Source organism: Sabethes cyaneus, chromosome 3 (genome assembly GCF_943734655.1).
Source record: "Sabethes cyaneus chromosome 3, idSabCyanKW18_F2, whole genome shotgun sequence".
Classification (NCBI taxonomy): Eukaryota; Metazoa; Arthropoda; class Insecta; order Diptera; family Culicidae; genus Sabethes; species Sabethes cyaneus.
Window position 1 is genome coordinate 148,811,980 of NC_071355.1, and position 11,417 is coordinate 148,823,396.

The 11,417-nt window shown below is 37.9% G+C and overlaps 2 protein-coding genes across 2 annotated transcripts; one reads left to right on the forward strand and one right to left on the reverse strand.

Annotated features, from left to right (window-relative positions):
• Window positions 1-1,275: 1,275 nt before the first annotated feature.
• LOC128742773 (PRKCA-binding protein) lies at window positions 1,276-4,285 on the reverse strand. Its single transcript, XM_053839224.1, has 5 exons — window positions 4,142-4,285; window positions 3,900-4,061; window positions 2,664-2,775; window positions 2,241-2,602; window positions 1,276-2,185 (listed from the first exon to the last, which is right to left on the reverse strand). Exons 2-5 carry the CDS (start codon window positions 4,046-4,048, stop codon window positions 1,276-1,278), a joined length of 1,533 nt encoding a protein of 510 aa, XP_053695199.1. The 5' UTR covers window positions 4,049-4,061; window positions 4,142-4,285.
• Window positions 4,286-5,064: 779 nt separating this feature from the next.
• Window positions 5,065-11,156, forward strand: LOC128741418 (WASH complex subunit 2). The gene is given in 5 exon segments (XM_053837222.1): window positions 5,065-5,187; window positions 5,688-5,780; window positions 6,196-9,098; window positions 9,100-10,100; window positions 10,186-11,156. Coding segments are annotated over 5 exon segments (4,119 nt in total). The 5' UTR covers window positions 5,065-5,184; the 3' UTR covers window positions 10,305-11,156.
• The last annotated feature ends 261 nt before the right edge of the window (window positions 11,157-11,417 follow it).

The window sequence follows — 11,417 nt, forward strand, 5'->3', positions numbered from 1 at the left end:
CCTAGCATCAGGCCGCTTACTCGTCCCACGGCCAACGTTCCAGTGTCTCAGACCATATCGTAAGATGGTCGGTCTCCCAGTCGAACATCCAAGTAAGGTGGGCGCCATCGGTTTAGAGGTCAGGGAGAAAGCTGAGCAAAGCACCGGAACCATTAAAGCGGCTATTTTAGAGGCTCTTCGGGGCAGTAATGAGTAGATGGCTTGAAGATGGCCAATTCCCGGACAGATGGAAGCGATAGAACCTGGTCCTATTGCCGAAGCCGGGAAAACCTCCGGGTGTCCCCTCGTCATATGGCTCGATCTGTCTGCTCGGTACTGCGGCATGGTGCTGAAGAGGATTATCCTTAACAAACTCGTACAGTGCACTGAGGGTACAAACTGTCTGTCAAGGAACCAATTCGGCTTACGAAAAGGCAAATCCACGGTGGATGCCATCTTGTCTGTCATTAAGACAGCCGAAATGGCAATCCGGCGCAAGAGGACGGGTACCCGCTATTGCGCAAAGCCAGCCCTGCACTACCTCAGTGTGTTTGATAGCAGACTGCCCTACTCGTAAAAAGACCCCATGAATACTCAACGCAATAGCAATCAGAGCAATAGCTGTCGCTGATATGCTGACCTCGAGAGTGGATTTCCCATCTATTCTCGCAAGCATCAACATACACGCTCAAAGTTTGTGCGTACCGTATCAGCGAACCAACCACAACAGCTTTACAACGATCACCTGTATGCAACGTCACTTTAATCGCTTCAAATTCATATTCTACGTTGACGTTTGCCGCGAAGTGCTAAAAATAGTTTCCTGAAACTAGTTCGTAGATTCTAGGTTTAATGTACTTATGACTCTGTAAGGCTTGTAAGACCTAAAACGCCTAACTGCGTGCCTAACTGTTGAAGTATTATACGTTTAGCACATACAAACAGACGAACTTGCCTTAAACCTGTCGTCCATGCAAAAATAAAAATACGTGTCTCAGAATATGGTCGCATGACGGTGTTCGAATGCAACTTCTTATCCTTCTAACACTAGCAGCAAAGATTCAAACATAAAAAGAATGACTGGTTAGGCCAGAGTCGTATTGCAAAGCCACCTGGCATTTTGAACATTATGTCCCGACAATTTCTATAGATGAATACTTCAATTCCTGCAAATCCTAATCTTTGACTCATGTTTCTGCAGAGGTTTCTTTGAAAGCCATTTAAACACTAAATGAACATTTAGAATAAAATATATTACGTCACATTTTTAGATAATAATACAAAGAGAATCACACCTTATTTGCTGAAATCCGACATGTCCGCCATTAACAGTTCATCCATCAAATTCGGTTGTTTTTCAATGGAAAGATCTATATTATCAAGTCCGAGCTCTACCAACAAATCGTTGTTACTGTTTGAACTCCCTTTGTTTTTATTTAAGTCAATCTCTTCAAAGCCAGACAGTAGCTGGTCTATCGAAGGCCCTTCATAACTAGTGGAACCATTCTCTTTGGCAGTTTGTAAAACTGTTGACTCCATCGCTTCCTCGCCTTGTTGGATATCTTCTTCCACTTCCTCTTCTGACTGAAACTTTATGGCCGATTTATACTGGAAGGCACTAGATTTTAAATCCACTTCGATGGGAAACAGGTTTGGAATTGATTCCAATCGTTCAACAGTTTCATTTGCCAGATCTGAAAGACCTTGCACAAATTTTCTTAATTGGGACGCTAAATCTCGAGCATGCTTGCACTCTAATAATTCCATTTTCTCCAAAACATCACTTCGCAATCTGGCAAATTTAACCCTTGCTTCTTGCCGACAACGTAGGATGAGGCGGTACTCATAGTTTCCGGTTTCAACACGATAGAGCGGCTCCTGAATGGCCGCATAACTGTGCTCTTCGTCATCCATTTCTTTTATCTTCAGACAGTACGAAAGATAAGTAAACTTAGCATCCGCGTAACGTTTCACCGTTAGCTTGGTGTCTGGTATGGCCTTGTGAAGATAAGTTCCCAAATCTGCTAGGATTGGTTTCAAAGTCTTAATCATTTTTATGCCATCTTTTTCCATGCTCCGATGTAATTCTGCAAAAATACGGAAAGCTTCCGATGCTCTTGGTTGTGGTTCACGTACGCTGATAGCCGCAAAAACGTTTCCGAAAGATTGATAAGTTTGAAGTACGTCAAAATGAGCTTTTAGCATTCTGTAATAACCAAACAAAGGAGTCGATATAAATTCGGAAATAGTTGATTACCTACCGTTTGGCTCGTTCAACCAAACCCTTATACATGGCCTCCGTTCGTTCCAGTTCTTGTAATCGTTTCACCAGCGAATCGTTGCATAGAATTGCTCTAGACAGACCGAGAGTATCGGCAGTACTGCTGGACATTTTCTCTACCAATCGATGCTTCATCTTCTTGAGAACAATATCTAAGGTTTCACCTTGAACCGGGTCAGCATGCAGCTTGTTGTAATGAATGGTCACCTCTTCGGTGGCAGCCTGTATCATTTTGGCAACTTCTACCTTTGTCTTCCCTTTAACCGAGACACCATTGACGCCCAGTAGTTCGTCACCACTTTGAAGGGTTCCTTCCCGGGCAGCAGGAGTTCCATCGAAAACCTAGAGAATAAAAGTCTAGAATAGTACAAAAGCCACGACGTCACTTTTGAGTGAGACGAACCTGAACAATGTACAAGCAGGGACAAAGAGGTGCTCCTCCACCGATGCTAATACCTATCAGGTTAGTAGAGTCTTTCTTGATCACAACCGTTCCCGAACTGACGGTCATTCCCCTAGGTGTTAGTAGCGGTTAGCGAAAACAAATGTTGAATGTTAGCTTCAGGCTTGTTACCTAATTTTAGCTACTAAATTTAAAACAGGCAACACAAAAAGCTTTTACAGTAATCTAAGAAAACCAAAGAATGTGTTAAGCGTTACTTGTTTTGTTTTGATTAAAATCCATCGAAACAATGGCCCTTGGAATTATTTGTTTTATTGTTTTAGGTAATTTAGGTAAATTTGCGATCTTCGCAGAAACGCGAATATTTCTCGTTTCTACAAAGGCACTCGAAAACAACTTATAATTTTCAATATTCCTTGCTTCGATGCTGATTCGATGTTTTCTAGTATAGGTATACTTTTAAGGAAAACTTATTCCAAACTTTTAGCAAGTTTTCTGCATTTTACAAGTTTTGTTAGATACTAGACTACCATTATCATTATACTACTCGTGTAATGAAACATGTAGCAACTACTACAAAAAACTTAAGTGTTACAATTTATGGTGTAGATGGGAATGCATCGCTACTGTTACCTGACTCATAACGAATATACGTTATATACGGGGGAGGGTCTCGTAACTTACTAACTTTGCGGTTTTCGTTTAATTGATCATAAATTCGAATAGAGCATACAAATATCAACTATATAACATAAGAAATTAAATCTTTACTCCAAAACTAAAATTATGAGATTTTAGAATTTCGGAAATAGGGGTTCGTTGTGAGTCAGGTAACACAGTAGTAAGGCGATTCAGTTTATGCAACGTAACATAAGTTGTACAAAATAAATTAAGCATTGTTGTACTGATCGATAGCATTTTTTGCATGATGTTAAAATCACCAAAATAAAAGTTAAAGTTTAAGACGTTATAGCATTGAAGCATTGTAACATTAATTTGTTGGAATATCATCAAATGCAATGTTTAGTTGAATATATTGTATTCTAAGTAAAACGCTTTCTTATACCATGATGAAGCAGATCTCGAAGACCATTGTTCTGAATTAATCGGACTGAGTGAACATATTAAGAGCGTAATTCTTATATTTTATCGAATTCAATTGCATGCAAAAATGTTATCCAATTTTGTCGACCAACGTTATTTACTAGCGGCTCAATTCTACATTTCACAACTTACAGTCGCTCCATTTCCTGTCTTTGACAGAGCATAATGATTTTGGTATCGTCAACACAACCATCAGCATACAGTACTGGATCTGGTAGATCGTCATTTGAGACAAAAGCAATCTCTTCCAGTACCTTACCCAGTCCGTCGCTATCAGGCATCTTTTGATTTATTCTAGTTGAGCGATTCAAATAAATTTATTAAAAAACCATTACAAAGTAAGCCGTAAATGAAGATTATAGTGTCCTACTCACATTTCGCAACCGTTATCTACAACCGATTTAGAATCACAGCCTTCATCGCGAAGCAACGCAGATTCGGTCTCGAATAGACTAGAGTGACTGGAAGGCTTAGTAGAGAGCTGATTTTGACTCTTACTAGGTAAGAGCAATTTGTGCAATAACCGTGAATTGATGGTTTTCATTCGAATGAACAGTACACAGTAGATGGCATGCGTAAAAAGGTAATTTTTATATGCCGTTTTTAGATAATATAGCTAGTTTTCTTCAAAAAAAAATTCAAATGTTCAAAATTCAGGCAAGTATTAATATGACTAAACGAAACATAAGTTTAATAAAATGAGTGGCAATTGCTGAGGTGCATGCATGGATCATGAAATGAAAAAAAGGTACTTACATTTTGTCCTCCTCCAGAAAGTAATCATCTTCATATTCTTGTAGCATTTCGGTGCAGTTTTTCCTGAAAATTTTCTGCAATTTAAAAATATTGATCGATTCGATTGTTGGATACGTTTGTCATTTTGCTTATAGGAAGGTTGCCAATAATTTTTTTTTAAACTTGTTTAAATGAAATAAAAAATCTAGAAATCATTAAACGATAAATTTGATTATTGTTGTTAACATAAAAAGTGTTTGAGCAACAAACTTGTAACATCAGATTGTTGAACAACGACAGGAACGTATAATTCTATCATCACCTAATCTTTCTTGAAGATTTTTTATATCTATTTACTAAATACCTACTCGAAAAATAACTTTTTTAGCTAGCATATTGGCAACCGCTAATTTAGAAGTATGCAGCCACTTTGCTGCACTCAGTGCATGACAACAAAACCCGAATGCAGCTCTGGATTCCATTATGTGTCAGTTTTTTTTTGGCAACTAACTGATCTTGTTATTATTTCCCAAACTGTACACAGGATTATAGTAAATATAAATGTAAAAAACAAGATACCTTCTTTTCATTTAGGTTTCTAGCTAAAGTGGAATATATACGGTATATACTCCAGAATAGTGAACGCTTTTATTGCTGTTAGTAGAGGAAACGACGTTTAACAATGGTAAGTAACAATTAAATCAATGTCAACTTCTCACGGTCTTTTACATTTTTCTTTGAATTAACTTTCGTTTTACGGTATTGATAAGGATTACGCACTTCAATAACGAGATAAGACAAATTATTCTAGTTTTATACGGTTTACTGCATAAATCATGTTTTGCTAATGTCGACTTTTCATTCATAAAATTATTTTGCACTATCCGGATTGACTAGTTTCAATTATTAATCTACACTGCAACGTTTTCACTTGCCCTGAGTTAAGTCAGTCGAAAGTTGGTTTATTAGGATTTTTTAAACACAAGGCGTTCATTCGAATACAGTGATTCGATTATTATCGCAAGAAAGTTACTTTTTCCACTCTAGACTATTTTCTTCGAGCAATGGAGACGCTTTCAAAGTCCAGCTTGTTTGTATAAACGAAATGCTGAAACAGCAAATTTCGCTCGACGATGGTTTTCTTCCGGTAGCAGAGTCTTATTAACGTATTCTTCTTCATTATAGGGAATAACACCGGATGACTTGCGCAGGAAAATACCTGATTGGTCACTTGAAAGTGACGGTCTGCTCCTCCAATATATGGTGCAAATCTCTAAGGTAAGTTTAATAACTATAACAAGTATTATTCCGTTTATAAATCCGTAAACAACAGTCGACTTTGGTTTTGCATAATAACCTGACAATCAATGGGCATGCAACTTAAATAAAAAATAAAAAGAAAACTTATCCAACTTAATTGTACTATGTATACCTACTTACATACATACATAGTAGAATTAAATTGGATAAGTTTTCTTTTTATTTCATTTCCTGGTTTCGTATTCTACTAAGACGCTCCAAAAACTTCAGTCCATGGGCCATTCATACTGATCTACTGATCATCTTGCTTTGATTCGCTCTAATTGATAAATAAACATCACAAGACGTTTTATCTTACATTAAGCTGACAATTTTTTTTCTAATGTCTTGAAATTGGTTACTAAATTGTTTTTTCTCCTTAAATCGTTTTCAGAATCTGGAGAGCAAATGTGTAAAAACTCAAGAAAACCTTAATCAGCTGTCGCTAGATTTAGGCGAAAGTCAAATTCGCTTTGCTAATGCATCGAACAACTTTAACGGAGTCCAGCAAGTGAAATATGTTGAAAATCGTGTAAAAGACGATGACGAAAGTTTTTACTCAGTACGTGAAGAAGCGACGGAAACAGGCGAGAAATACTCGCATGCAGATATTTTTAAAATGAGCGTTCAGCGGTCTATTACAAATATGTACAAGTGCTTCGAAAAAGTGACAGTGCAACTGGACAGTGATAGCGATAGTGATGATGACGTGAATGATGCAGAAGTTAAAGCACGAAATACAGTTCTTCGAGCGATTCAAAAGTATCCCTATATTAATAGACCGTTGCCATGTGTTATAGGATCACGAGAATGGAAGGAAAAATGGCATGCCGGATTAATTGACTCGGAAGAGGAATCCGAAACCGAATGCAAAGAGCAGTACTCCGATTCAAGTGATAGTGAACGAATATTTCCTTCGCAAACCAATAGCAACCATACACCATCAGAATCAGAGGGATCTGTTTGGGGAGTGCATTCAGATCCTAGAGGAAGAGCTGCATCGATGGACCCTAGTGTTTCAGGAGAAGACACGCTTTCGATTCATTCAACATCAAGTTCGATCAGGCCGCCAGGTGTTAAGACCTTAATGCAGCAAAACAAGGTCCAAGTGCTGCCTTTTGGGCAACAGTTTAGACCACCTTCATTGTTTCCTGCTCAACCACCTGAGGACACAATCAGTGTGTCATCAAGTAGATCGAAGATACCCAATTTGTTTGAAGAATCGGACAATGAAGATTCCACACCTATTCACCGAGCTAATGCACAGCCAGCAATAACCCAACCTTCTTACTTTAGAGGAAATCCATCGGCAGAAAGGCAAATGGTTAATTTATTCGATGATGAACCCCCTTCCCCGGTCATGGACCGTGCTACCAAATCTCAGCAAAAGAAATCTGTTAATTTGTTTATTGAAAGTGAAGATGAAGAAGACGCGACTAATAACAATAATCAACAATCGAAAATTATCGATGTTGGTCGAAACGATTCCAAGGAAACGCTTCGAACAAAACTACCTGCAAATCTTTTTGTTGATGGTCGTGAACGTGAGAACCAAAAAGTAGACATGAAAACTGCTGGCAATATATTTGACGAGGTCAATAATAATCCTTCTGATGAAGAAGATCTTTTCGTACCTGTGCAAAAATCTATCAATGGATCCAACGATGGACGCAACATTCGGAGGATTACGAATCTCTTCGATGATGAACCTCCCGTAGATGACTTTGATGAAATTTTTAAGTCAAAAGTAATTCATAAACCAGTAGGTGGAAAACTTGTACTGCCTGTTTCACCAGTACCGCCAAAAACGATCGATGTTAACGATAAGAAAATTGTGTCCGATCCGAAGGCTGGAAATCCTAATACCCCCCGTGATGGGCTTCGTAACAAGTCCGGAGAGAACACACCGAGTAAATCAACTGAAATGCAGAAAAAGATTGCGACAGAAATTATGGCTAAAAAAAAGATTAATCTCTTTGACGATGAGGAAGATAATCAAGACATTTTTTCAACCAACGCGACGAATGAAAAGAAGTCTACGACTGTTCCTAAAGTTAATCTGTTCGATGATGATGATGATGATTCGTTTTTCTTTGGCGGGAATGCTAGTAACCCAGAAGTTGAAAGTAAATCAAAAATAGTGAGCGCCCACCAAGTGGGTACTGGTAAGCCGACCACAAGTATTCGTTCGGAAATATTAAAGAAAAAATCAATTTTTGATTCTGACTCTTCGGACGAAAATGACGAAGACAAATACATTGAAAGTACAGTTAAAACCAAGTCTGCGACGACTCCGAATACGAAAACACAACATTTTCCTGAAACTGTGCAATCGGCTTCTAGCGTGCAACATTCTACGAATGGCACACAAAGTCAGCCTATAACTTCTATGGAAGAATCAGTTAATGGCAGCACAAAAGTAGAAAATGCAGCAAATGAAACAAACATTTCTTCATCAGAAATTTTGCCACCTGTTGATCAAGAATTTCCAAAAAGTTTGGAAATTTCGAATGAAATTGACTACTATCTTACCACCAATGAGATTTCTGGAAATCCTGTGGAATCGGCTCCAGCTGAGGTTAAATCCGAAACAGAAAACTTTCTAGCGTCGACTGAAAACGAATCTAGTACCTTTGGGGAACTTGTCGATGCAGTCATAACAAAATGTCACGATAGCGAAAGTAATATGGCTCAACAGAAAAACAACGAACAAGCGATAGAACCACAAACTATTGGCAGTGATGCTCATAATGCTGGCCATATAACATTAGTTCCGCAAACAGCTGAGGATCATGCCTCGGTAGCCAAATGTGCCTTAGACTTTAGCTCAATGGGATTGTTTGATGATGTTCCTCCTCCCGATGATAACCTTATCGAAGAGGCACGTTCTTCAATGGTCTTAGATCAGAGCGATGATCATGGTTTCTACACGGGGCAAACATCATCACAGACAGTCATTTCATCAAGCAGCACAAACTGTAGTCGATACCTATTCATGGACGACGAAGGCCCCCCGCCGGATGACATGAATTTGGAATTAGCAAAAGATGAAGTAGATGACCGACCGTCGGTAGTTCAAATCGCTAAAAACATTTCGAACATAGTTGGAAACGATGATAATAGTGAAACAAACCAAGGGAATAAACGAGAAAAGTTGAAAATAAACAAACTGTCTACCAAAGTTAACATAAATGTAAACGCTTTGCTGCCAGGATCTCGAAGGTTTCCAACAACTGAAGCTAAAGTAGACGATGAACTAATAATGGGAAAAAATTCGTCAACAAAAGTGCTAGCTGATCAAAACGAAAACACGATTCATTCAAAAAAAAATGCCTGAATCAGATGATAGTGCTAATAAATTGGTAGGACTAAACAAAGACCGTGTACGTATCCAAGCAAAACGAAGACCTTCATCACGAAAACACAGAAAAGCTCATTATGAAGACACTCTACAGGCAAATTCTAGTATGCCGACTTCTATTATTCAGTGTCAACAAGATACTCAGACCGAAGAAGTTCGTGTTGTGGTTGGTTCGGAAATGAAATCTCAGCACGTCGAAATAACAACAACCGATCTCGTGGTGAATCCGTTGGTATCCAATCAGCTAAAACACCAATTTTCCGAGCAGAAACTGTTAGTCAAAGATGAAGACGATGCACTATTTGATAGCCGGACTATCGAAACAAAATCAGTAGAATCTGTACCAAAGAAACCTTTTTCCTCGTTACTACCGTCGACCGAAGTAGCGAAACCGACGGAGGTCCGACCTGTGGCAGCTAAGTCCAAACAAACTCTTTCCACAAGTAAATTATTTTCCGATAGTGAAACCGATGAGGACGATCTATTTGGCATGTTAGCAAAACATGTTGCTATTCCAAAAGCCATTGCACCAGCAGTTGTCTCCCCAAAAAACACTTCACAGTCCATTGAAAAGCCACCTTCAATGTCAACAAAAGCAGTACCTCTAAAAACGAATCAATCGAAGTCAATTTTTGGCGATTCCGATGACGAAAATGATTATCTGTTCTCAAAACCTAGTTCATCAACGAATTCTCAACCAACTCCGGTAGTTGCTAGTGCCACTAAATCCGCCGGAAAGACAACAAGCAACAAAAACAAAAGCATATTTGGATCTGATGACGAAGACGAAAGCAACAATTTATTTGGTTCGCAGTCGAAGCTCAAGTCCGTGGTTGCTTCAGTAGCGACGGGGAGTGCAGGACCGTCGGTACAAACCAAAAGTCTGTTTAGCGACGATGACGACGATGATGATGATGATTTGTTTGGATCTAAACGTAGTAAGTATTTGAATTGCACAGGTTTGAGATTCTACTTGAGATTAATATTGTTATTCACCTTCATTCTTTTCCTTTGCTATTTCAGAAACAACAGCAAAATCAACGCCATCGTTAGCTGGAGTCAAAAAACCTGATAATAATCTAACAAAAAAGTCAACTACGCTTGCTTCCAATGATCCTCTGGCAGATTTGTTTGGTTCGTGAGCGGTGCATCCACTAAGTTGCTTTTGCTTGGCGGGTTAAAGTCGGTTTGGATTATTTGATTTATCGGTCTGACTTCAACTGCAATCCTAATTAAGAATACGAATTAGTTTTAAAGCTTAATGGCTCATTTACACTATCTGATATATTAATTTTGATTGCGGAAAACGTCAGATCAATAAATCATTTTAAGCTAGACTTTTAAGGCTAAGCTACCTATAGATTTAAAATTATTTTGTCGTATATTCATCATTTCTCGAATCGTTGCAAATTCGAAATTTCGTTGCATGCAAACCACACATAAAAAAACATCTAGTCAAAATTCATCAGCCAAACAAGAGTTTCTATTAGAATTTCGCAAATTGATTAGATTTATGTTTTTTTTGTCATTCCATTTTTGCTTTATAAACCAGCTTGTATTAGTTGCATTGCTTTAGCTAAAAATTTTCCATTCCATTCAAGGACAGTGCAATTTTCTTTTCTCACTAAAAAATTCACATAAGGTGCCGTAATCAGCCTAACACAACGTTAATGTACTCTGCCGATATGAACAATTAACGCGATTGACCTAGGGTATGTAACTTGTATTTTTTATGCAAACTTTTTCAAATAGTTATACATCAAGCTTTGCGTGGAAGTAAAAAGACTTGTGAAAAAACACTACCACCTACAACACAGTTTATAAATTTTCTTCGTGCTAAGTAAAGCATTTGTTTATGGCATCTTATGAGGTTGTATATTTGAATAACGGCTGAAGCTAATATTTTTATGCATCTTAAATGAAGCATCGTTTCATAGGAAGAAAGATTGATTAATTTCACCTAAACCTAATTATGTTAAAATTTATAGCGCAGTGAACCGTTATACATAAAATTATAGAATATTTTTCAAAATTTTTATTGTTATTATAATGTATATAATAGAAATATAATAAACTATTTGAAATAGATTTTTTTTTTGTTTTTTTGTTAAGGTAAGTTCACTTCTATCACCAACGTACTCACAGTAATAAATACCCACAAGTGAAAATTTGAGAATCTCGGGTACATAGAATTACCCTTAACCAAAACCTTTGCCTCGATAAATTTCAGGTCATCTCTGCCCGAACGATGCAGT